This window comes from Phalacrocorax carbo, chromosome 17 (assembly GCF_963921805.1).
Source record: "Phalacrocorax carbo chromosome 17, bPhaCar2.1, whole genome shotgun sequence".
Classification (NCBI taxonomy): Eukaryota; Metazoa; Chordata; class Aves; order Suliformes; family Phalacrocoracidae; genus Phalacrocorax; species Phalacrocorax carbo.
Genome location: NC_087529.1, coordinates 1125456 through 1151906, shown reverse-complemented (window position 1 = coordinate 1151906; position 26451 = coordinate 1125456). Strand labels below are relative to the sequence as shown.

Here is a 26451-nt window from a genome sequence, read left to right as displayed (position 1 = left end):
CTCACCTACCGGATGTGACCGCACGCGGCGGGCGCGAGGGAGGCCCGGCGTCATCTCCCCGCGCGGCCCGGGAAAGGCGGGCGTGTGGGCGCCGGTTGGCGCGCTGCGCATGCGCTGTGAGGGGGAGGCGGGAGCGGAGCCGGCGGGGTCCCGGTGCACCGTGCCGGTAGGGTCTGCCCGCCGCCGGGAGGGGCCGCTCCGGGCACCTGAGAGCAGCAGCGGCCGTCTCCGGGGCCGGGCCGGCCGCACGCCCCGCCGGTGCCCTCACACCGGCCTCTCTGACCCGGGCCGGCGGGACGGGGTCGAGGGGTGTCGGTGTCCTCACGCCGGCTCCTCTGCCCCGGGCCGGCGGGACAGGGATCGGGGGGCGTCGGTGCCCTCACACCGGTGTCCTCACACCGGCTCCTCTGCCCCGGGCTGGCGGGAGTAGGGTCGGGGGGCGCCGGTGCTGCCCGGCCATTGCGCCGGGAGGGCGCCGGGGCTTGTCCGGCCGCTGGCGCGTTCCGCTGGGGGGGCCGCAGGGTGTCCCCCAGGGCTCCCAGTGCTGCCCTCCCTGCTGAAGGCGTTAAGGGCTCAGCTGGCTCCGCTTTTCCCTCCAGAGCCGCGCCAGCAGCTCCTGCCCGCGTCCTCCCCGGCAGCGGCACGTTCCCGCCCCGCGGTTGTGCCGGCACAGCTGTTTTCATGGGGCTACACGCTGATCCGGGCCAATGAGCTGTTCTGCGTTAAAAATAGCCCTGCGAAAGAAAAAGTGTATTTTTACACAGGGCAGTTCGCTGACTGTGTTACCACAGGGGCCTGCAAACGGAAGGGCTGAAGCCCCACTGGTACCGCAGAGGAATGTGTCTGTGCACGCACAAATTAAGAGCGACGTCTGTAAGAACTGAGCAATAATTACCACTTTTAGATTGTTCTCCAAGATCTCTTAAATTCCAGATTAATGTCTACAGAGCCTGGATAAATGTGTTTTGAACATGTTTCAATGGCTGTTCCAGCTCCGCTCCGTTCTGTGAGCGTTTTCCAAAAGGAATGTGCTTTTTCAACTGTGTGGTCTCCGTGTGGCGGCACTTGGTAAACGTGTTAGAGCGCGGCTGTCCTTAACTGTGAGGGTGCTGCGTTCCCGCCTGCCCCACAGCATCTCTGCTTTCTTGGAGGGCGCTTTGGAGCCCTGTAACCGTCTCATGGACGGGGCTTTGGCATTGTGTTGGGTAACGAGGCTTGCGTGAACCTTTGCGATATCCCAGTGAGAAAATATTCTGTCTTACAGGTGGGAGCCTGTGGTTCACCAAACATATAAGAAAACACCAGGTGCTTGATTTCATCTTATCTGATGGTTTAACAAATCCACGTCCTTCCTCTGCTGATCCTGTTCTCTCTCCAGATGGGCTGTAGGTAGGAGCCAGTCGTTATTTGGAAGCTAGAGTCCCAGGTTTCCCTGGTGACATGTGGTGTTCGCTAGCCAGTTGCAGAAGTAGCATGCTTTTATGCCCAGGTTTTTCACAGATTTGAAAAGCTGCAGATCCATGCTTGCAGATCCTTGTTGAGAGCCCAGGCTGCTAGGAGAGCTAAATCACAGCAGCAAGGAAAGATGTTCAGTCGTTCACAGACTTGAGACAAAGCAGTATTTTTTTTACAGTGGCAAAATTCACCATTTTTTCTGACTCTTGCCAGACCACTGTAAAAAAAAAAGTCTCCTTTTGAGGGCTCACAGAGCGCTTTGCTTCCCCTCCCTTCCCAGTCCCCACCCTTGTACCCGATCTGCCCCCGGTTTCAGCCGAACCGCAAAACTACAGGAGTTATGGGGGTTTTCGCGAGGTTTGGTTTTTCCTGCTGGAAGCCGTTGGGACTCCTGTAGCAAGAGTTCCCTCTGGTGGTCACTGATGGGGAAACGAGTGGCACTTCCGCGTCGTTAGGATGCTCCTTTTGCTGCTTTTGTGCTGGAACGCGTTCTTGTTCAGTCACTCTCTGGCCTGCATTGTTTGTAACAGCTTTTCCTTACCCAGGGCTTCTCCAGCGAATGACAGGTAACCTTTTCCAAATTCCTTTTTCCTCACATATTTAACCCCCCGCACTCCTCAGTACTCTACTACCCTTGACCCATCCTTTCTGCATAAAGGCTGCAGTAAAGGTGGAGCCCTTCTCCCCAAACCTGCCTCCCGTGCTGGGCTTTCACAGGCAGAGGGGTTGCAGCCTGAGGTGAATGTGAAAGAAAAACAGCTCTTGGACACAGTCTCGGAAGAATAAAACTAAATCAGCTTGTCATTCTGAAGAATTCACTGTTAATAACAAGATTCTGAAAGACGTAAAATATTAGGAGAATATTCCATTCACCTGCTTGGCAGTAAAAGCCCCACCGGCACTCAGGCCTGGTTTTCCTCTCTCACAGCCTGGTTGTCCTCTCCTGACTTGATTGCCTCACGAGTCAGCCTAGAGGTGATTTTTCCCTAAGGAGCTCTAAAACTCTGGCAGCTGTCCTAAAGCCCCAGTCCAGGGTAGAAAGTTTCTTGCTGAGTTCAGTGAGCGGGTCTTGAAACTGTGCCAAACGGAGAGCGCTGTGGTATAGCAATGTTCTGTCCTGGGCGACATTCAAGGATGTTAAAACAAAATAAGGAAACATCTGGGTTAACCGAAGGCTTCATCTGCTAATGGCAGCAGTGCAAGCAACCTGGTGTCACACAGTCCTGCCCTAACCGTTCCTGTCAAGGGTTAGGCTTTGTAAATCTGGTCAGATTGCCTACATCGATACTCTGCCCAGCTTATAAAATTAAAACTAAAGGAGGGAAAGGTGCATCTTTTGGTCTTTTTTCCCTGTGACCTCAAGAAACAGCGTTTCTGCCACGGAAGTGCGTTTCCTCTTGCGATGATTTCGGAATCTGTTCCTCACAGGAGGCGTCCGTGTCCTGTTTCCTGCTGATGTTCACGTTATGTGCGTGTGGCCTCTGCCGTAACCATCCCCACCTGGCTTGGAAGTATCACCTGTGTCCAGGATCCTGCCAGATGCTGTCTCTGTGATGTCACCACCAAATATAGCACTTCTGGTGAAGGCAGGTGACGGTAGCTGTTGTCAGAGACCTCTGCGCAGGGGGAAATATGTAAGCTTGGAGTGCATGATGGGTAGCAAGGAGATAGATTAGTCCCACTGGATTATGTGTGAGGGGAGGAGCCTTTCTGTTGCCAGCTGCAAAATTTCATTTTAAAGTCAAAACTTGCTACTGAATTTTGCTGGGAAGTGTCATCAATTTGGAGGGAAAGCGACATATTGCAAGGGCTGGACCGGAGGGGTTCGGTTTGAAGATGTGCAGAACTGAGGAACGGAGCAGTCTGAAACTGAGCAGGATGGAGGGGTCCTGCAGCTGTAGAAATATTAGAAATTCTGAATGAAATTGGCTGGGTGTGACAGAAAATGGGGGTGGCAGTTCATGGTGACGAGGAGGTACGGCCGTGGGCTCATCAGCCGTGGCATTGAGCCACGGGTGGTGAAATACCAATGCCGAGGTGGGAGTGAGCCCTCGTCTAGAAGGCGGTTCGGGTCCGTTGTGTGCAAGGGGGGCAGAGCTGATGAGCCTAACTGCGGGAGCGAAGAGCTTGTCTTGTGGGGATGGATTAAACACGGACGGTTTGTTTAGGCCAGAGGAGACAGGGCTTCTCTCTCTCAACAGCCTTAATACCTTGGGTGGGAAAACGATACTCGGCAAAGAGAATAACCGAGCCCAGGAACAACAGGACACAGGCTTGCTGCGGAGAGCTGTGAGCCGAAAATTAGCTTTATTTTATCAGAGATGTAAAATTCCAGAGGGATCTTCCTACAGCGGGGACAGGAAAAATGAACGTTGTAAGAATTCCGACCGCTTTCTAAAAACCCTTGCAGGAGGCGGAGCCTGCTGTGCCGAGGCCTCACGCCTCACAACCCCCCAACCCCCCCCCCAGGCCCGGCGTCTCACGCAAACGGTGCGTTCCCCGGCGGCGGGCCCGCGGGCGCCGGGGGAAAATGGCGGCGCAGCCCTCCCGCTCGCCGTAGCGCTGGAGGACCGGCGACGCCGCGCTCTCCCCCTGCCTCTATGGCCGTGCGCCGCGCCGCAGCCGGCTCCAGCTTCGGGTGGCGCTCTATCCGGCCCGACGTCTCGGTGGCGGTTGTGGGCGGCGGCGCTCTGCGCCGCTGCGGCGGCGTCTCGCTGGCCGGGCGGAGGGCAGGCTTGGCGGAGCCATGGCGGCCGTGCGGGGCCTGCGGATCTCCGTGAAGGCGGAGGCGGCGGCGGCGGCGGCGACAGCGGCGGAGCCTCGCGGCCCCGAGCCTGAGCCGATGGAAGTGGAAGAGGGCGAGCTGGAGACCATCCCCGTCAGGCGCTCGCTGCGCGAGCTCATTCCGGTGAGGGGCGCGCGGTGGGGTCGCGGGCCGGGGCCGAGGGGGGCTGGGGGTGGCAGAGGGGGTCAGCGGGGTCTGCCGGTGGGGGTGCCCTGGGGGGCAGAGGGGCGGCGCGGGGCGGGAGGTGCGGGTGGGGGAGCGGGGCCGGGAGGGGACTTGCGGGGCCCGGCGGGGGTTGAGGGGCGGCCCGGAGGCGCTCGGAGCGAGGGGAGAAGAGGGGGCGGGGGGGAGGCGGAGGGGGGGCTTGGGGTGCAGTGGCGGGCTGTGGCGGAAGGCTGCGGGTGGGGGAGCGTAAAAGGATGCAAGAAATCCAGGGGGTTCCTATAGAGAGAGCAGGGGGCAGGGACGTGGCTGCGGGAGAGCTGAGCCGGGGCGCTGGGATGTGGGCTCTGGTGGGGGGGCTTTGAAGGTTTACCTTATTTTCTTTTTTTTCCCCCTGCTCCTTCGTTTTTGCCTTCTTTGTCCCTGTATAACCTTTAGAAGGATCAGGCTTAATACATAAAAATGGGTCAGAGTTTTTCTAACCTCCTAAGTGCTCTTTTGCTCTCAAAACTTGTGTGGAAATTACTTTAGAAACTAATCTCTCATTAGCTGACTTACCAAGATGCTTGGGCTTTTACCAAATATGTGGCCTGAGACAGCACCCTACTGTACTTCCTTGTGCTCCGCGAGTCAGCTTTAGACAGTGGGGGGTTTTAACTTTAAAAATAATGTTTATTTGCTTTTCTTTTTAATAGCTCTAAACTTTTGGCAACTTTGAACAAACTTTGATACTGTTACTAAGAAAAGCGTTTAGATTGTGTGTGGGTTAGTATTTCTAAACTGAGACTGGCCTACTTTCTAGAAAATGTCCTTTAGCAAAAATAATCCTTGCAGCACGAGTATAAAGAACACGTTTACTCCTAAAGAAAGCAAGATGCGTTCTTCCAGCTCCAAACTGCCAGGTGAAGGTCCTGAGGGTGCCTGAATGAAGAGGTGCCAGTTTTACGTGTGCAAAGAGTGAAAGGGATGGAATTGGGTCATTGGTCCGGGGTCTGTGTGGTTTAGTGCAGCCTTGTGAATTTGGCAGTCCTGACTGATGGAAGTGAAACTTGTAATTTTTTTCCCCACATCATTCTCCATTTTTACTCTTTATCAGTAGGGTTGTATCACAACAGTAATGTTTTGTCTTGCTGGTATTTGGAAGTTGGGTTTGAAATAATGGTAGGAATAAAAAGTTACTGGTTTAATTATGGATATGATTTGGTGTTCTAACTTTTGAGGCTGAAAGCTGCAAATTGACACTTCAGGAGTTGGGTATCACTGTTAAATCTGCTCATGTTTTATATGGAAATTATACCTGAAACCAAAATTGTGGAAGTTTTAGTTAGGAAAGGTGTTCGATGACTTCCCCTGTCGAGCTGAGAGACAGTAAGTAAAAACCTCAGCAGCGGCAGACACAGAAACTAAATTTTGCCCAAGGAAATAATCCTAGTAAAGGAAGTTTGGTTCAGTTTGTACGCTTTTACCTTCAGTGACATCAGTGAGAGTTATTGCTTGAGTACCTGTCTGTCTAGGGTTGTAGCTTGGAGTAAGGATCAAGGAAAAGAGGATGTGTTTATTGTAGAAATGGCCAGGTGGGTTTTTTCCGTGTGGCAAGTATGTTGGTTTTGGTGTTCACTGAGATTTCACCACCGTTCTGCTTTGTTTCAGGACACTAGTAGGAGATACGAAAACAAAGCTGGAAGTTTCATTACTGGAATAGATGTAACATCCAAGGTAATTTTTGTGCTGTAGTTTTTCAACATGTTCTGACTGTTGCTACTGGAAAGAAGGAACAGTTTCATTTATTTCTTCCCCAGCGTGCCCAGGAGCTTAGCCTCATGTTCAGGTAGCTGGCATTTTTCAACAGCTAGGGAATTCTCCTTTTGTTGGTTGTGGCCTGTGTCAGGACCTGATACCTTCCTGTCTGCTCTTTCTAGGGCTAGGTCCCTATGGTCCCTTCCAACCTGTGATTCTGTGATCTCTTGTAAACCATGAGAATTAGCATTTTTAAGTTACAAAACTTTGTGTGCCAAAACCTGAAAATGTTTCTGTTGAAGTTGCCTTGGTGCCACCCAATATTGCAGAACAAAGCCCTTTGAGACAAGGCAGCTGCAGATTTTCCTCTTAGGCGAGTGACAGAAGGAAGAGCAAGTGCTTTGCAGGAAAATCTACTTTCATTGCCTTGTATCTTCCAAGGGTGTCTTGTTGTTTAATTGTTTAAGGCATAGTTTGGGGATTGTAAACAGCTGTTGCATTTAAGTAACTTAAAGTTACATGATTCTGTGGAACTTCAGAAATTTAATCCTGCAGCTCATCTCTGTACATTTAATACCAAATCGGCTCTTTCATACTGCCCAGTTGACCGCTGTATCTGGCATTTGGTAGCGGAGAAAAAGCGTTTAGTCACATACTTTGTAGGGCTGATACGATATTACATGTTCTAACAAATATGAATCCCCACCACAGCAGCGTGTTGACAAGTGACATGAATTCCCATTTTGCATTACTGAAGCTCAGAAGATTGTGCTTATCAAAGAGTACAAAAAGGATTCCAGATGAAGACTGAAAATCAGCTTTTTGGCTTCCTCTAGCTTGTGTGTATTGTAATTTGGTGAAGAATTTGAAGTTCCCCTGGTCAGGGGAAGGCTGTCATCTTTCATTACCTTCTTTATTGATGCAACTCTGAGAAACTTTGTGTGGTCAAAGATGTTCTGGTGATCTTTAAAAACTAGTAAAAAGCCCATGTTTATTTGGATATCATTGGTGGCAGTTTTTGCTTAATCACAGTTTGTAAATTTGACTTTGGTTAGTAACATCCAAAAATCTGGTTCCTAATAAATTCTGTAGAAGGAGCTTCTCAGTCAGTTTCAAAAATTGCAGAAGATCCACGTAAGCTATTGCTCATGAGCTGCTTAAAAGCAGCTTGACTTGCCAGTCTAAATAAGATCTCTGTAGTCAGCGCTCCAGCTAGTGTTGTTAAATCCATGCTCAGAGGGACAAGGTTACATTTTTGTATATAGTTAAAAAAAACACAGATAGGAAAAATCTCATAAAAGGCTCATTTTCTCTGTGGTAGAAATGCTTGTTGTAAGAGAGGGGTTTTTTGAGCACAGCCTCTGTACATTTGTTAGGAAAGAAAAGATAATGTTACTGTTCCATCGTGGAGTCTGAGTGTTGTCTGAGGTGGCTTGTTTCCCAGGCATCTGGATTCCCATTATGATGCTGGACCTACATTAAAACCGTTATGTGGCACAGAAATGTTTCAATGAATTATTTCTGCATTCTGAAACATACAGGTCTTTTTAGAATTAATAGAATTATTAATACAAATTGTTGCCGTCTGGTAAGTTTTATTTTAAACCTCTTGTTGGGAATGCTGCTGTGATTCCTGTTTTGACTGCATTGTTTTGCATTTTGCAGGAAGCGATCGAGAAAAAGGAACAAAGAGCAAAACGCTTTCATTTTCGAGCTGAAGTGAATCTTGCCCAAAGGAATGTGGCACTGGATCGGGACATGATGAAGAAAGGTACAAGTTTATCCAACAGTCGAGAAGAAAGGATCCCTTTGTTTACTTCCTCAGTTCCTTTTCTTGATTTATCCTATAATATTTCCTGCATCTCAGAGGTTTTCCCAGACAATTGCCAAACGAAATCACTTCGGGTTTTTTGTTTTTTTTTTAAAAAAATTTTGTTTTAATGTTGTTACTTTTTAAACTACATGACAGTTCCAATTTCGCTCCTTGTTTTACCAACCCCAGAAAGAAGAAAACATTTTTTGCATACCTTATTTACTGCTTGGCAGCGGCGCCTAGTGCTACATGTCCAAGATGCATCTTCTGATCAGTGCTGCTTTAAGGATCTCTAACTTCTCTGGAAAGAGCTTGGTCACTGTGTGAGCGGAGGACTCTCTGCGCGGTCAGATCAGGTCCCGTGCTGTTTGCGCAGCGAAGCTGGCGTGATTGCACGCGTGCTCTTAGATGGCAAGCCAGGCGTGCCGGAATATAAGCGCGTCAGCTGGGAGATGTGTGCGCAACAGATCGGCACTTGTGGCATCCAGTTGGTATTTTGGCTCTTTAGTACTTAATGGGAGTCCTTTGGCAGCATTTTAAAACCCATGTTTTTAAGGCAGTTTGGTTGCTGCGCAGTACTGCATCTACCAGTGCTTGTCGTGTTACCTTTTTTTTATTCTCAATTTATTGAAGTTTTGCATTGTGGAATAATAATTCAAATTACGGTGTTTTAGAATGGTGTACATCATACTTTGCTTTAATGAGCTGCCTTTAGCTTATTTAAAATGCTTGCTCTATGGAAATAAGACCAATTTTGTATCTCTTCCTCTTTATAGCAATTCCTAAAGTGAGACTGGACACGATTTACATTTGTGGGGTGGATGAGATGAGTACACAGGACATCTTTGCCTATTTCAAAGAGTATCCTCCTGCTCATATTGAGTGGTTGGATGATACATCATGTAAGTAAACAGAGTCTCTTGTCTGTAGTTATATTCTTTTTTTTTTTTTTTTTTTTTAACATTGGTCATAGCCGTACCTCAGATGCCTTGGTGGCTTTCAGGGCCACTGATCTTTGTCTCAGTTTCCCTGTAATTTGCTTTAGTCAAAAGAGATTTAGAAGGAAAGAATTAATAAGTGGTGAAAATCAAACCTACTCTCTGGTTGAATATTTATGGTTGGAAAAAGATAGCATAGAATAACTTACAGGTCTCTAAATGGGGGGGAAAAAAGGTCTAAAATTTTGTGCCGCTTACATCTTGACATAAATAGTACACCTGCCCGTGTCACAACAGATGATGTTCTGCGGGAGGTTATTGACCTATGTGCAGGTAGGCAGGTTGGTACGGTTTTGTGCTGCGAAGGAGCAGACTTGTTGCCGTGTTTGTTTAGTGCATTGTCGAGAAATTCGTGGGTGGAAGAAGGTAGCAGCTGAATGTGGTTTGCCTGGATTGGAAAAGGAATGTAAATTCACATTGCAGGGGCTGTTTTGGGGAGTAAGCACGCAGTGAGATTGCCAGAAAGATAAAGGTTGTTGACAGACATGCTTTCTTCAGAGATGCTAAAGACTGTACAAGAGCTGTTGGCTACAGTTGGGCACTGGATAACGGAGCTGGAAGGCTCCAAGATTGCCATGTGGTTAGAGATCCTGTAACTGAAATCATAGAAGAAGTAGGAACCAGTGCAGGTTTTCCAGTTGGGTTGGGATTACTGGAAACTTCTATTGACAAGCATGGCTGAGACCTGAGAATGAGTAGCATGGTTCCCTGGAATGACCATGGAGGAGTTACGTTCGAGTGCCTGACAAAAGACATGGTATACTAGAAAATATTGGTAACCTTGAAGTCACTGTGTGACAGCTTGATATCCTGCTGCGAGCTGACAGATTTGAAACGCAGTGAGCGCTGGGTGGACAGCTGCAGAAAAGAGCTGCTAGATGAACTGGTGGTGATGCAGAAGCTAGCAAGTGCACAGCTGAACTCTGTCTCCGAGGCTACGTTTCTAAGACTCTCTGATTATCCATTTTCTAAAATGTTACGTGGGTGATTTTGCCATGGAACCAGAGTGAACTTGCAGTGCAAAAATGCAGGCTTCAGTGTCGTAATGGTACTTCCCCCAACTACAGTTAAAACATCTTTTTTTAGTGATCAGTTTTCATGCTGTGTCAGAGTTAGCATGCCAGCTACACTTGGTGAAAATTCCAAGAACAAGCATTGCCTCTTCAGCATAAATTTGCGTCACAGCATGGTAAAAATTTTAACATTCCCAACTGAATTACATCTCAAGATGTCTTAGTGCAAAGGTGAATTTAGACTATGTTCTGTGTTTCAAATGGATGAACATAAAATGATAAAGGCTTTGAAATTTTGGAGATGGGAAGAGCAGGTAGGCATACATAAATGAGAAGTTATTAGCCAATCATTGAAGTTAGTATCTGAAGTTAGTATCTTCTTCACCTTGTAAATCTTGTCTGCTCAAATAATTTAAGAGAGAATCTTATTTTGGGAAACTATAGTTTTCTTGATATCTGAATACACTCTGCTTAACAGCAGAGCAGTAAATGGCATTTGCTGCTCTATTTGTACTGAATATGTCTGAGCAGAGCTTTTGTTCAAAACCTGTTTCTAAGTAGTTTTAGCTCTTTCAATTTTGGCACCTATAAAATTAGTTTAATTGGCCTATAAGTTTTATATTTTAGTACCATCTGCTGATACTTATGGCATGTATGAGGCATGTACTGAATCATATCGTTAACCTCTGTACGCTATAACCTGTGCTTGAGCAGTCTCTCCTATTTTCCCGTTTTCCTGCTTTTTGGAAAAGATTAACAGAAATCTGCAGTAAGGCCCAAGGTTCTGTTAAATTGCCAAAGGGAAAAGAAATCAAGGCTTCTTTCTTCTTTTTTTCCTCTTTTATTTCCCCTTTAGTTGCATTTGTGTGCTAACACCTTCATGAAATTCACTGACCCCGTTTCAGTATCCTGATTTGCTGTGCGCAAGGCGCAGTCTCTAATGTATTTGGTTGTGCTTTCCAGTGGTTTTGGTTTTGGTCAGTTGTTGTATGTGTTTGTCATGTGGTGAAAGCTGTGCGTCCCCCAGCGTATCGAGTGTGTGAAAGAACATGAATTCCTCTGCAAGAGGTAGATCTGATTACTTTTCTGTATAAGAGCGTTTCTGAACTTCTGTTAGTGATCTCCCTCCAGTAAAGCAGTGTATGTGACTGCTTGATTACACAAACTGCATTTTGTTTTTGTATGTGTTTATGTATGTCATAGGTAATGTGGTCTGGCTTGATGAAGTAACAGCAACACGGGCTCTAATAAATATGAGTTCCTTGCCTGACCAGGAGAAAACAAAAAGCAGAGAAAACAATGAAGAGAAGACAGCAGAAAAATCCAAGAAAGGTAGATTGAGATATGCATATTTAGACATCATCTAGTTGAATCAATGAAACTTTAAACTTGTGCTTGGGTACTGCATAATCTAAATTACTGAAGGAGCTTCTATCATATAGTTTCAGGTAAATGTATTCTGCCACTTTTAAAAAGGCTTTCATCTTGGAAACCTTTTGAAGAAGCTGCTTCTTAAAAGGTGGGTTGGAGCTAGACCAAAAGCAGTAATTCAGCCGATACTGAACACGTTAGATGCAGGGTCATACCCGTGGTATTTATAGTGGGACATGTCGCACAGAAATAAGCCTGTGTGACGTGTGTAGAGGCAGAAAGGGGTGGATTCTCAGCGTGGAAAAGCAAGTGTAAGAAAATGTCTCATTTTTGAAATGCAACAGTTAATTCCTTTCTTGATCCACCACCAACCTGTAAGTGTATCGCTCACGCTGATGTGACGACGTGTCACTTCACCACTGTGTATATCATCTCTAAATTTGGCTGTTATGCTTTCAAGGAAGAAGCACGCAGAAAAGTCGGTTTTAAAAGAGCAAAGCAGCAAAAGTACATATAATGTGACAAATCTGATACCTGAATGCCTTAGTTGTAAATTTATTTTACTTTTACAGGTGTAAATTAAAAACCAGGCTTTTGCTAGCTTAGGACTGTTGGGCTGTTAGGCTGGTGTGATAAATTGCTGTGGTCCAAAGTACTGTACCACATGGTACAGAGCAAGCAGAGATGTTGTATTTATTAACTCCTTCCACAGATTGTGCTTAAACGTGCTAGATGAACAAAATGCAAATAGCCAATCTCTCTGTTAGATGTTAGCAGTGCTACCAAAAGCCCTTCTAGAAAGTTTGGGGTTTAGGGCTTTGTTAACCTTGTGGGTTCTTCTAAGTCATCCCCTTTTCTTCTTGTTCCTTTTCTCCACGATGCAGTGGCTCCTCAACGATCCATGTGACTTTAATTTTTGAGCAAATGTTGATAATGCTGCAAGTAAGACTTGTTATGAAGTTTTTGGAGATTAGTGACTGTCTTATTTAAATGGAGCATAAATATATGTCTTTAATCTTGTTGGCTACAAATTACATATCACATCTTCATTACACCACATCTAAAATTAGAAGCTCATCTGAGTGAGTCCTGTTCGTCTGGAAAAGCGGGTATTAGTTAAAGTACAAACTGTTCAGTTGCATCTTAAGGTGTGAGGTGCATACAGGTACACTGGAGTATCTGGCTTAGTTGCATTCCTTTCTTAGATAGGAATTTGAGGGCTATGTAGGCATTTAGGGAAGCAAGAGACTAGTCTTTACTGTGAGAAGCTTATCATTTTGGGAGAAAAAAGTGCTTGAATGCTGTCCTTGATGGAACTTGATTATTGAGGTTTGAATTTGGCTCATTTGTTCACCTAAATTGTCTCTTTGGTTTCAGTTCAGTTAATTGTGCTTTACTCTCGAACTTGGGGATTTTTTCAGGATCTTTTGAACAGCTGCTGTTCTCCATTTTAAGTTTTCAAGTCCCTTGTTGGATGAGATTAAGGATGTCTGAAGTATGAGAGGTGGTTTTTTTAGTCTTATGTCTCTGAAGTACTTTGAGATCTTTGCAAATGATATTGGTATATGTTGATAGCTACCCATACTCACTAATTCACCCCCACCCCCAGAGGACTGTTTGAAACAAACAAAAAAAAACCACACACAAAACAACCCAATATAAATGTTCTTACTGAGCTAAAAAGAACCCTGAAAAATCTCTGCAAGCATCTCAGAATTTTAGTAGTTCTGGAAGTGTGCGCTCTTCTGTTAGTTATTTCACTCCAAAATTAAGTCACTGAGTTCTTTTTTCCTCCTGCTCTGTCTCAGAAAATTCTAAGCTTTTGAATAATAACTGTTTTACATTGTTAGTATTGGATATTTGTAGGTACTTGCAGAATTTTAGGAGGAGGCTGAAGGAAGTAGGCTTGTATATGCCTTTCACCATCTTGGCCTTGCTGATCTCTGTCATACCCTGAAATGCAGTGCAATTTCATTTGCTTTCAAAGAATTAATAACCCATGTGTGCTGCTGCAGGCAGTTATCTGTGCAGAGGCTGTCTAGTTAATGTCACTCTGTGCTCATGCGTGCTTCAAATTTCTGTAGGCATTTACTGTTTGGATTATTCTCTAGGCTGCGCAGAAGAAAGGATAATACCTTCAGTTTGATTTCAGAGACTGTAGGTAATAATAATGAAATGTGACCCACACATTAAAATGGAGGTGGTTTTCTTTTTCCTCCCCCAATTATTTTTCTTCTTAGAAAAACAGGAGGAAAGTTCTGATGATGAGACAGAAGAAGGCGAGGTTGAGGATGACAATCCAAGTGATGTTGAGGTCAGTATAGAAGGAAAGCAAAAACACTGTTACGGAAGTTTTGCTCTGACTGGTGTAAAGTCTGTATAACACTATTGTTTTAACCATAAATGTTTGCAATTCACAATTTAATTATCGGAGTAAATTAGATGGGGAAACGCCAGGAAGCGCAGATACGCTGTTGGTGAGAATAGCTGTGTAAGAGTGTTTCGTGGAAGTAGATTGGGAAGCGTGCTCGGGCAGCCAGCGCGTAAGAGCTAGACTGGCTGCTCTTTTCTGCTGGGACGGGGCAGTGGAGGAACAATAACGGAAGGCACAGGCCTTTCAGCAGCGAAGGCAGCGCTTAGAGACGAGCAGGATTTAGACTGTCCATGCGTATGTGTGGGAGTCAGCACGCACGCCGACGTGAGTAATTCAGCCTTTGCTAGCTGAACATGTAGTAGTTGCTATTAGTATTTTCTTTAGGAGTGGCTCAGTGAACGCTCTACATAATGGAAGCCTGAATTTTACTTTCTGTAAAGCAGATATAAATGAAAAAAAAAAGGCCTTTTAGTCATTGTGTGAGGGCATGAGAACCTGGTAGTAAAACTGTCTAGATACGAAAGAAGCAAAAAAAGAAATAGTTGTTTTTCACTGTCCCAAGTCGTGCTATTTATTTTCTGCATTTCAGTGTATGTAGTGTAATTTGAAAATTATTGGATTTAATAACCTGAGATAATGCTATGAACGAAGAGAAGGAAATATTTTAAATCTATGGGGAAAATTACTTTAAACATTCACATTAGCTTGTCAAGAAAAAAGTTGAGTTCATTTAATTTGAAAAGTAACTTTCTTAATAATCGGTTGATTGCTTCTCTGTAAGCAATCCATTTTCATTCAACAGTAATTTTATTTTTGAGTCCAAAATACCTTTTTTTGTCCCCCAAAGTTGGATGCCCTCTCCCAGGTAGAAGAGGATTCCCTCCTGCGTAACGATCTTCGCCCTGCCAATAAACTGGCTAAAGGAAACAAACTTTTCATGAGATTTGCTACTAAAGGTAAATGAACAGCTTAACAAACGTGATGAGTTAATCGCTTGTTGTAGTTTTATTTGTTGACTAATTAATGACTTGAAGTACCTAATTTTTATTTGCAAAATTGTTAGGTTTTTTGCTAATTATTAGGTATTAAGATTTCACAACAAATCCACGTTCAATTTGTGAATTAAATCCAGTTGAAGTTGTATGAAAATTATTGCACAGAAAAATTTTACTTTGGGCTCAGGGTGTTCTTCCCAGTACCACAAAGGTAAATTCCGTGTTTTATGAATATGAAAATCATTTGAGATCCTGATGAGGTATTAGTGGAAATTAGAATCACAGAATCATTAAGGTTGGAAAAGACCTCTAGGATCATCAAGTCCAACCGTCAACCCCACACCACCATGCCTCCTAAAAATCACTGCTAAATACAGTCGAGATATTAAATTGTATTTGTGAGGAAGATGAAAATCCATCTGATTTCTGAGCCGCGTGGGAAGTGACACATCCATAAAGAAAAGAAAGGTCAAGAACAAGGTAAGTATAGCCTCCAGCAGTTAGAGTGGGATGTAGTGCTGTGTTAAGCTGATACGTAGAAATTCAGTCTCCCTAGAATTAAGTTTCTAGACACAAATAAAACACTGGTGGTGGGAGAAATTTCAGAGATGTCAGCAAAATTGTATCCTTCGTGGAGGAGACTGAAATAATGCTGATCTGTAAGACGTACTCAGCCTTACTTTCACTCTGTGCGTCTTTGGGTGGTTATTGATTCTTCTGCTAGTGTTGTAAGACACATTTTTGAGAGGGAAATATTCCTTTAATTTATGTTTTCTCAGATGACAAAAAAGAGCTGGGAGCAGCGAGGCGAAGCCAGTATTACATGAAATACGGCAATCCAAATTACGGAGGCATGAAGGGGATTCTTAGCAACTCTTGGTGAGTATTGGATAGGGGAATTGGAACATAGCAGGTAACTGGACAAGATTGTCTAAAAGTGTTTTGATTTGTAGATTTTCTTTCTATTCAGTTTATGTAGATGCTTCTTATGCATAAGTAATGTTCTTGCAATGTGACTATGAGTTTACAAGGGGAGTATTTTCTTATGAAAATAAAGAATGTTTATATACAAAACATTCAGAACAGATCTCTGTCGTACATCTGTCTGCTGTTAAAGTGAGTGAAAATTGCATATGCTGAATCCAGGACTGAATAGGGCTCATTCATGCTGACTCTTCTGTGGCAGGAATGTCATTCTTTTTATGGTGTTTCAGGAAACGAAGATACCATTCACGTCGAATCCATCGGGATGTGATAAAGAAAAGGACACTTATCGGGGACGATGTTGGCTTGACTCCTCCTTACAAACATCGTCATTCAGGTAATCGGTGCCGGTGTGTTGCCGCTGTAAGAACACAGCTGGGGAGCGGAGGGCCGGGAAGGACCTTAAACAAGGCCTCACGGAATCCCCTGCGGCACGTGAAAGTGGCGTGTACTTCTAAGAAAATACGTCTATAATTGAATCACGTTTCAAGAGTTTGCAAGGAGCAACTGAGGCAGAAACCTCACGCTGGTCATTGGCTTACCAAAACAGCTGCTACTTTTCATGTGATGTTTTTCTTTCACAAATTTAGGATGTGGGGGCTATAGCATCAAGGGCAAAAAGAAGAGAGAACCTCTTTAAACTTCTTGGCAGTTTGTCATACTTGCTATGTCAGTTCTTCTCTTCTATGAAAAAGCAAGCTGAAGATGTAGAGCAATAAAGATTAGAAGATTCTATTAATTAGGCTTGAATATCTTCATCTACTCCCTAAGGTAGGGGGTGTGATTAGGAAAATAATTGGTGTAAAAATCTTTGATGTGAGAGAAATACAGTGTCAAAGATTCATATGAGTGGCCTGTTAAAAACACAGCCATGGGTGTATCAAATCTCATGGAAGGTTTTGCGTGTTGATAATGTACTGCTTGCTGAAAAGATGCTTGCACGCCGCTGGTGACTAAATTGAAGTTGTGGATTTATATTTAAATATGTGATAAATTCATACTAATGATCCGTGCGTTCTTTCTGTCATTAACTGCTTTCAGGACTTGAAAGCCAGCAGGTGCCACGTTAAGCCCTGCAAGATCATAGGAACGTGACACTTGGTTCGGGAAGTATGAACTGTACCTACCACAAGAGGCAGTTGTACTTTGTATATTCAGTCCAGCCTTATGCTCGAGCAGGTCTCTGAGATAGCGAGCACCGTGGACTTTTTTCTCCTGTGGCGATTTTCTTCCTCTTAGGCTATTCTGTAATATGGATTCCACTTAAGATATTTTGCAAAATATTCTCTCTTTAGCCTCAGCGAACCACAAAGACTCAGTTGTAGTGGATCAGCAATTACAGTAATTTCTCTTTTTTTTGCCTAGGTTTTAAGGTACCTTATATGAATGGTAAACTTCAGTTTATCAGAACCAGTTTGTTTTGCTACAGGCTTAGTAAATGTTCCTGAGGAGCCTATTGAGGAGGAAGAAGAGGAGGAGGAAGATCAGGATATGGACGAAGATGACAGAATCGTGGTAGAGTACCGTGATGAACTGCAAGCTTTTAAACAGTCCCGAGACCGCAGTGCAGCAAGACGATCGAGTGCTAGTGCATCTGATTCTGATGAAATGGACTATGATCTCGAACTGAAAATGATATCAACACCCTCTCCCAAAAAGAGCATGAAAATGACAATGTATGCAGACGAGGTGGAATCACAACTGAAAAATATTAGGTAAAAGTTTCCTGTTCTTTAAAAGTATCAGTGGAAAGGCATTCTAAATTTTCATTAGCAACAGAGCTGCCAAAGCCTAAAGACAGACTGTTGAAGCTACTTTTTCAATTCTTAACACAATTTTGGAGTAGATATTTTTAAAAGTAGTACAAAATAAAACAGTGATACAGGCTTTTAATTAGAACTAACATTTAAAAAATAGAGCTTCCTTTGCAGATTTCTGTAACCCTCCTTATTGATAATAATGAAGCTCTAAGTGGAATTAACAGAAATTTACACAAGCAAGCTCAGTCAGCTTCTTGCATTTCCATAGCTAGGCCAGGGAGAAAGAACCCCTCTCTCTCTCTTCCCTTTACTCCTTCCTCTTCTCTCAGAAAGAAGAATAACCCTCAGGTGTTGATGAAATAAAGGGATTTATGTTCATCATTGGCATATTAACCAAAATCGCATATACTGTAGATGATTAAAATAACTCGAACGTGTCATGTTCTGTAACGATTTTGAGGTTGCTTGTCCGCTCTGAATTTTGACCCAGAGGCACAGCCTTAAGGAGGCCAACTCGACACCTGCCTTGAAATGGCTACTGAGGTATTCCTGTGATTATTGCTAAACTTAGGATTCTGACTGAAACGTGTGCTCTTCTAAGCAATGGTTTTATCTCTGTTTCTCAACAGAGAAATCCTGATATTACTGTTTTCTGTGGTGTAATTTTACACACAAGAAGACTTAAGAACTACATTAGATTTCATTTAAGGGGCGTTAAACCTATTATTGTTTTATTTAGGAATTCCATGCGAGCAGACAGCATAGCAACCAGTAACATAAAGAATCGGATCGGCAGTAAAGGATCGTCAGAGAAGGTTGCAGATGTGAGACTACTGTTAGAAGAAAAACGTCAGAACAATACTGGGCCACGTCAGCCAAACAGCACTGTAAAATCAGGTAATTTTAAACTCTTCATGGTGCAGAATTGTGACTGGCACATTAAAATGGTTATATCCATTTCACATCTGTGCTCCACTGCAGCTTACAAACCCGAGGGAATTCTGTTCAGCGGCAGTTCCTGCATCCATACAGTTATTTTTCCTTGCTAAGAGACTGAGTTGGGGATTGCTTTGGGGAAAATGAAGTACACTTGAGTGAGAGTGATGTTTGGTTTTTATCCAATTCATTTGCCTCTTTGTTTCCCCTCGCTTTGTCCTTTTTCATCTGCTCACTCCTTGAGGCAGAGATTCTGTATGACTCTGAGAAACATAGCATGTGGGGGCTCATGTACGAAGTCAAAGGTGAAACACTAGCTACTTACATGAAAGAGCATGCGTTACATGAATATGGATGTATTTTTCAATTGGCAGGGTTTAATTTTGGGCTTAACTGTTGCTTTTTTGACTCGGGTATGTGTAATTTCAGCTACTTCTGACACACGTAGTGTCCAGAGGATTATCTCACTGATAAGTGAAAGATACCTTTTTGTATCAATGTAATGTAGAAGTAATGTTAGTGTATTTTACTAATCCTGCACATTTTGGGGCTCTGACAGGTTGGCACATAAATCCTCTAACTTCCTTTGCCTTTATGGTTTTGTTTGAACCCTGTTTCAGACTAGGAGTATCTCGCTAAACCAGACAAATGTCAGACTCGCATCATGGTTTAAGTATCAATACATTGAGGATTCTTATATTCTGTTTTTCTTTTTATTCTGCAAAACGTCAAGCAGTATTAGAATACAAAAGCAAGGTGTCTGTTACCCAAAAAGAATTGTTGAAGGCATACCGATTCTTGTATAATCATACCTCATGCTGGATGCATACACGCTGTGCTGCTAAAACAGAAATGCAGCAAGCCATGGAATAACCTAGTTTTTTTGATCTTCTGGACAAAGCACAACCCGAAAGCATTAAATGTCAAATTTATTGCCAAAAAGTAGAAAAATGAAATCTGGATAAATTTTATTGCGGACATTGCCAGGACTGAAATCTGAGTATGAAAGACATAATGAAAAGACTACAGAAAAGATAAAAACAGAGAATCTGTCTAGTTTTGAGTTTCTCAAATTGTGCTACGAGCATAAAATTAGCTGGCAGACCTAAACTAAACACAATGATTTTTGTCATTTTAATCACTGAAAATATCCCTAGATGTGCGGCAAAGACTGGGAAAAAGACCACATTCTCCAGAAATTAAACCTCCAAGTAGTACCTCTGCTCCTCGTCGAGAACCAATATCAGATGTACACAGCCGGTTGGGAATCCCCAAACAAGACGTAAAAGGCCTCTACTCTGATACCAGAGAGAAGAAATCAGGTTAGTTTTATGGAGAAACTACTACTGCAATGCCTTTGCTTTTAGAGTATAAGAGAAATTTCAGCAGAAAACCATGAAGGATGTTCAGTCGAGTGAAAGTGAAGGTGAATTGGCAAATGTTTGTTGAGGGTTTTGAAATCTAAATACATGTAGGTAGGTTGAGCTGAGTATTTTTATGAGCAATATTTTTATATAGGTATGCTTAGAAGTAGAGGGCCACTTTAAAACTGTGGTCAAAACAGGGCACTAAAGCCAGCGTCACGAATGCAGTGGCACTTCAGACCTGTGTACAGCTTTCTCTGCAAATGGGAGGCGGTGAACAGGGCTGCCCTGAGCCTCCTGTACCTTCATTTCACTACTGCTCCAAAGTGTAGTAAGTTCTATGCCAAGCGTTACGGTGGGAGGGGTACAAGGAGTTTGAAGAGGTGCAGTGAATTTAAGAGTAGGTTCCTCAGACTTCCTCCAGAATTCCCCTTAGGTCTGTCTTTTTTTTAAAAAAATGTTTGGTTTTCATCTGATCAGGTAATTTATGGACCCGACTAGGGTCTGCTCCGAAGACACAAGAAAAGACTTCAGATAAACCTGAAAACTCTGTGGCATCTCCAGAGGAAGATGATTCAGAGCTTCAGCGGGTTTGGGGTGCTCTCATTAAGGAAAAAGAACAGTCTCGGCAAAAAAAGAGTCGATTGGATAATTTACCGTCTCTACAAATTGAAATCAGCCGAGAAAGCAGTTCTGGATCAGACACCGAATCATGATTGTTTTTACATTCTGATCCTCAAGATTGTGACTCTGCAGTGTGGCAAGATTTCCTTTGCCCAAAAGCTGGACACTGGCAAAGACTCTGCAGTGAAGGTTCCAAAAGTGTCTCTTCCTTTTATACAAAACCAGAGATGCGTGTACCACTTGAAACCTAAAGCAGTCGCGTTTGTCTGGAGTCTGTGGTTGGCCCTGTGTTACGCAGGGCATTGTCATATATGTTTATTACAGCAAGCCTCTAGTTAATTCTAGCAAAACACTTCTCCCCAAGCTTTGAACTTAAAAGAAGAGGCAGAAATGCTCTGTATTTTTAAGACGACCTTTTTGTTCTTAATATTTTTGACATGGAGCCTTTTAACAAAATATTTTACACAGTTCATCCAAAGAACAGGGCATTTCATAATCAAAATCACTGCCTTGCCCTTCTGGCTCTTACCAGCACCTTTCCTTTCCTTTTGAAGTAATAACAATAATGCTTCCCGGGTAGGCAGCCAGCAAGGATAAAGCATGAAGGGACTATCGTGTTCCCTTCCTCCAAAATACTGAATGTAAATCTGTTTTGTGTTTTAGTACAGTGAAATTTCACATAGTACCCGAGTAGCATCACTGCTCTTGAGGAGTTCTGCTCATATATTTTGGTGATACTGTGTTCTGCTGTAGTAGGGATTGAGATGTTCAAGACTGCAAAGTTGGATGTTTGAGAATTGTGTAAATTCCCAAGGGTTTAACTTTTTTTTTGTTACGTGACAAAAAATTATATTTCTTTCATTTTATCTGTATTATGTTTTGAAGAAATCTAACAATTTAAAAACATACACTTTTATATTTGTGATAATTTTCCTGTTGGCCACGGTGAAAGCTATAGTGGTGTTTTCCTATGTGCTGTTTAACTATATATATATATAACTGAAAGAGAAAAGGAAAACTATAGGATCACTGTCTCATGTCAATATTTTTGAATGTTCTTATTGTATAGTACATGTGGACGTGCATATGGTTGACTTGTTATGTTCAGCTTTTTTACCCGCATACCCTCTCGAGGTAGGAAGAAGGTTTGATCAGTGTGCAACTGCAGTTTTTTTTCTTGTTGCCTATGGCATTTATTTTGATTGCCAATAATTCTAAATAAGGAATAATGCTAGCACATCACATTCTGGTAAACGGAACAGGTAGCAAAACCATGGTCTGCCACATTTTGATAGTCTAAAAATTTGTTTGCATTGTCCCTGTTTCCTAGGTTCCATCAGTCCAAAATGTCTATGATCTCTCTTCCCCTTTCTGCATTTTAACAAACGTTTTGTCTGTCTTCCCCCCTATTTTTGTACTAAGTTGAAGTAGGCTGGAGGCTTCACAAAAGCAAGGACTCTGCAATTAACTTTTCTTATTGCTTTATTATGTGTAAGAATAGGAGCATGTAAAATTAAAGGTAAAAATGAAAGGTACAGTGACTAGAAGGGTCACTGGGGACTGACTGGGCTTCAAGCCTTATTATTTCCTGTTTTGTGACACTCATCCTTGATTTTACATTTAATTATTGCATATATAAATATGTCTCATAAAAGAACTGTTGAGACTAAATGACTGCAATGTCTGATCACTGTAATAATTAATTTTAGTGTGTGCTTTCATTAATATCCCTTCCAGAATTTTCAGATGGAATCATACCCATACCGTACTCATTTCTCAAGATCCTGAGAAAATTTATTTAACCGGTGTCTTTTTGCCAGTAAACCTTTGTGTTGTATTACTGCTTTGAATCCATTATGGCCTCTCCTTTTCCCGAAAGGCAGTGGTAGATTTGAGTCGTGCACGTGGCCTGTGAAGGCTGGCTTCTGCGCTGTTGTGACTCTCTGCATGTTTTTAAGCTCAGCAACTGGTTGTGCTCTGCTGGTGACGTTGCTGATGACCGCTGTGTTTCCATGTAAATGCGCCTAACTCCAGCCTGGTGAAGGACGGACTAACTGGTACGGAGGGCAGAATGGGAACAGAGAATCTCTTCAGCTGATACAGCGGAACTGAACTAATGGATGCGTGAAAGCAAGCGATGCGGGCCGAGGCTTGCGCTCGAGGAAGAGGAGCCATTAACACCGGGTGTGTCTTGCAGGTAGTCGTAAATAAGCCTTACAAGTGCCTCCGTGTCAGTCCCCAGGGCTGTCGTGCTTATGGTTCGGGGGAGGGTGTGTAAATGTGCGTTCATGAGACCGTGGTAGCTTAGCTGCAAGAAAAACAGAGGTTTACCACTGAAGGGACCTATGGAGAGTTTCTGTAATTGTTTCCCTGGGTTTGCTTTTCCATGATGTACAGAGAAGCCTTGAAAAGTGTTTGCTGGTGTCAGGAATTCTAGCTTCGGTCTTCCGTAGTTACCTGAACATGAACTGCTGGGTTTTGACAATTAAAAATGAGCACTGAATCTTTAGTTGACTGCTTTTTCCTCAACGTGGTTAATTTAAATCTGTTTGACCTAGAGAGAGATTGCAGAGAGAATTTTGTGGTGAGTCCCCTTCTTTTTGTGGTCAGCTTTGTGCTGGTAGCTAATGTGTTCTTGATCTTTCACTGAACTCCCAGTTATTATCACCTTCAAGGAATTTGATGCAGGAATTCATGTTCTGATACTGAGATGTGCAACCTGTGTATTTTACTGAAATGAATTTATGTTGAGAATTGCAATAAGTTCGGCTTTGGCTTTCGCTGGAGGATCTATGCCTTGGAGGAAGAATGTTTCTGAGTTTTAGGTGACTCGTTGCAGGACCACAGTAGTCCCTCTAGAAAGATTTTGCTGGTTTAAAAAGGGTTTGGTGGGTTTTTTTGGTAAATTTTTCAGGTGACTGTTATATTTGCAAAAGAAATTGTTGTGCTGGCTACGGGCTCTGTGCCCGCAGCTGTCCTGGGATGGACTGAACGTGTGGCATTGATGATGGTGAGACTTGAAAGTGAGGGGGTTTTTGGTTTTTTTGTGGGTGGGTTGGTTGGTTGTTTGAAGATGACGGCTGTGTTCAACAGACAGAAGGAAAGCAAAAAAACCCACAACCCCTCATTTCAGTTCAAGATGACATTATAATGCGGAAAATAATGAAACATTTATTTAAACAGCTGTTCTATTCCAAATAAAAGTGGTCTGACATCAGCCTGCCCTATCCCCTTTGCTGGAACGCACCTAACACAGGACATGCGCGGTGGCCTCTCCGGGCCCGGCCGCAAGCCACCCCTTCCCGCCCTCAGCCGCGCGGAGGGGCCCGCCGCGCCCCCGCCTGGCCGGAGCAGTGGTACGGCCCGCGCCGCCCCCCCCGCCCCCGCTGCGGGGTGGTACGTCCCAAGCCTTCATAAGCCGCCGCCGGAGGCATCCCCGCCTTTTCGTTCTGCGGCGGGTGAGGAGGGCGGTGCGGGGCTCCCGCCGGGCACGGGGCGGCGTGGGAGGCGGGCAGCGGGGGCCCGGCTCGCGGAGCGAGGCGCCCCTGTCATTTACCAGGTTAAGTGCTAATTTAAATTCATTAAATTGCGGCAGACCCGACACCCCCCTACCCCCCCCCCCCCCGGCAGTGGTGCCGCCCGCCGCGCCTCCCCGGGCCGCTCGGGCTGGGCCCGACCATTCCTGGGAGCGGGAGGGGGAAGGGAGAACGGGCCGCGCCGCGGGGGCGCGCTGGTGACGTGCGGCCGGAGCGCCGCGCGCAGGGGAGGGGCGTGGCCTGGGCGCACGTGGCGCCTTGCGGCCCCGAGCACCGAGCGGGGCTCCCGGTGAGCGGAACGGGCCGCTGCGGCGGGCGGGGCCGGGCCGGGCCGGGCCTTCCTCGCCACGGGCCTCCCGCTGCCCGCGGAGCTGGGACCGGGGCGAGGCGGGCCGCGCCGTGTGTGGGGCCCGGTGTTACGGCGCTGTTCGCAGCGAACGGGCGGCCGGTCTGGTGGCTGCGTGTGCCGGCCCCTTCCCCTGCAGCGAGCCCCGGAGCTGAGGCGTGTGGAGCTCCGGTGTACAGCCTGGCCAGCTGCCGGGTTCCCTGCCTAGAAACAGCTCAGAGAGGATTGTTGACTATTGGAGAGAAGAGAGTTCGGTGCTTCATGACGTAAACACGAACACGAGTGGGATTACGGGCAGGCTCTGTTGGTGGTGAGGTTCTGGGGTTTGGGGGTTTGTGTGGATAAGCCTGCTTCATAATTTTCTAAAATGGCTGCTGAAGAGTACTGTAGTAATGCTTTTGCCTTTATTCCCACAGCAGAAAGATGTCCTGAAGTAAAGGGTAAGTTAAAGTTTGCTTTGTACTGAGGTTCGCAAAGTTGTTAAAATTCCAGGTCTTTACTTTTACTTACATGCTAATATAAAGCAGTTAAACATAGGGCTGTTAATCGAAAATAACATGTTAAAATTACATCTTAAAAACTTGAATAAAAACTAATTAAAAATAATTTTGCATACCATTAAGTTAACAGCTAATGCCTTTTGGAAACAAAAGGGGAAAGGTACAGCTGTTGGTTCCAGGTGAAACAATTTCTGCGTCTTAAGTAATGGAATACAAAAGTTGTTGGCTGTTGATGATGATAACCCGGAATAGGAAGTGCCGTCAGATGCGAGAACTGACGATAACCTTCTTACTTGTCTGAAACACAGCTACCTCACGCAGAGTTCGAGTGCTAGAAATTGGTGCTTTGGAATTAATTGGGCAACTTCTTGTTTATACTTGCTTTCTGTGAAAAGTGCTCCTCTAATAGCGACCCCAGCTTCACATCCATCTCTCACTTAACCTGCAGAGCCCGCTCTTTCCAGATCCATGTGACTCACTTGGGACAGGGGCAGGTCGCTCTTTGGAGATGGCCCGAATGTGAAGGTGAGTCATGAATTTCACTGGGCTGCACAGAGCTTTATACCAGGTGGAACCTAAGTTAGAATAAACAGGGCTTACAGGCTGCCAAAAGCTTGAGAGGCGGCACGTTTTGTAGGTTCAAACTTTAAAGCTTAAATCAATCGGCTTTCCCTCCTCCCTTCCTCAAAATTTAAAGCCCTGTGATACTTATTCCCTGGTACCCCTGTATTTAGGAAAAGCTTGCAGGTCTCGCTGCCGTGTGCTAATTGTTACTGATGTCCACCTGTTGATGTTGCAGCTCCTCACAAGTCCTAAGTTAGAATAAACAGGGCTTACAGGCTGCCAAAAGCTTGAGAGGCGGCACGTTTTGTAGGTTCAAACTTTAAAGCTTAAATCAATCGGCTTTCCCTCCTCCCTTCCTCAAAATTTAAAGCCCTGTGATACTTATTCCCTGGTACCCCTGTATTTAGGAAAAGCTTGCAGGTCTCGCTGCCGTGTGCTAATTGTTACTGATGTCCACCTGTTGATGTTGCAGCTCCTCACAAGTCCTGCAGAAGGCAGTGAGACAGCAAGAGCAAGAGATTCTTCTGGGTGAGTTTAATTTATGGTGTGCTGCTAGTTCAGTGTGATGGGTTTTGGCTACAGTCCCAGAAATATTACCTAGCTGAGAACGTTCTTGTTGGCTCTGTTTCTATTTCTGTATATTCTTAGCTCTAAAAATATAATTAGTGAAGTTCTAGGCAAAAAAAACCCTTTATTAGACTAAAATATGGACAGTAAAAGTATAAGAGCAGCTGTATTCTGCGCTGCGGTTCTGCTGACAGCATTGTAGAGCAAAGGGATAGAGGTCTTGCTTCTGCTAAAAATGTGTCCGTTTAGCTAAAGATATCATATGATGAAACTAACCAAAAATCGCTGGAATTACCGGCAGATTGGCTGGTGGTGAGCAAAGGTTTTTCTGATGATATCCCTTAGAGTAACTAATGGGTTAACCCTTAGTGCCGGATGGGTAACTGACCCGTGCTGTTGTATTACAGGTGCTGAGGCTGAAAACGTCTGAAGAGGAGCCCAATGAAACGGGTGCGTGAGGTTGGGGCTGGTGTTTGTAAACACTGCGTGTTTTTCTGCACTAAGATGTTAGGAAACGGTAACAGTTTGGATTACACATAATAAAATTCTTGATAAAACCCCACCTGG

At 44.4% G+C, this 26451-nt stretch overlaps 1 protein-coding gene and 2 non-coding genes across 7 annotated transcripts; all 3 read left to right on the top strand.

The window, feature by feature from the left end:
* Positions 1-1666: 1666 nt before the first annotated feature.
* Positions 1667-26446, top strand: NCBP3 (nuclear cap binding subunit 3). 5 transcript variants are annotated; one of them, XM_064467766.1, is made up of 19 exons: positions 1667-2021; positions 2884-3041; positions 3866-4363; positions 6053-6118; positions 7805-7910; positions 8729-8854; positions 11167-11295; positions 13575-13648; positions 14556-14664; positions 15483-15582; positions 15918-16024; positions 17117-17402; positions 18187-18344; positions 19541-19705; positions 20228-23829; positions 24670-24693; positions 25202-25278; positions 25790-25845; positions 26292-26446. In XM_064467766.1, exons 3-15 carry the CDS (start codon positions 4202-4204, stop codon positions 20461-20463), a joined length of 1824 nt encoding a protein of 607 aa, XP_064323836.1. In that variant the 5' UTR covers positions 1667-2021; positions 2884-3041; positions 3866-4201; the 3' UTR covers positions 20464-23829; positions 24670-24693; positions 25202-25278; positions 25790-25845; positions 26292-26446. The 5 variants fall into 5 exon arrangements, 2 of the variants coding, with proteins under 2 accessions (XP_064323836.1, XP_064323835.1); XM_064467765.1 differs by having other exon boundaries at positions 2884-4363; XR_010375515.1 differs by lacking the exons at positions 1667-2021; positions 2884-3041; positions 3866-4363; ... (9 more) ...; positions 18187-18344; positions 19541-19705 and having other exon boundaries at positions 23821-23930.
* Positions 24982-25056, top strand: LOC135316156 (small nucleolar RNA SNORD49). The gene has a single exon (XR_010375594.1). It is a non-coding gene; the product is annotated as a small nucleolar RNA SNORD49 (small nucleolar RNA).
* LOC135316160 (small nucleolar RNA SNORD65) lies at positions 26145-26218 on the top strand. The gene has a single exon (XR_010375598.1). It is a non-coding gene; the product is annotated as a small nucleolar RNA SNORD65 (small nucleolar RNA).
* Positions 26447-26451: the final 5 nt, after the last annotated feature.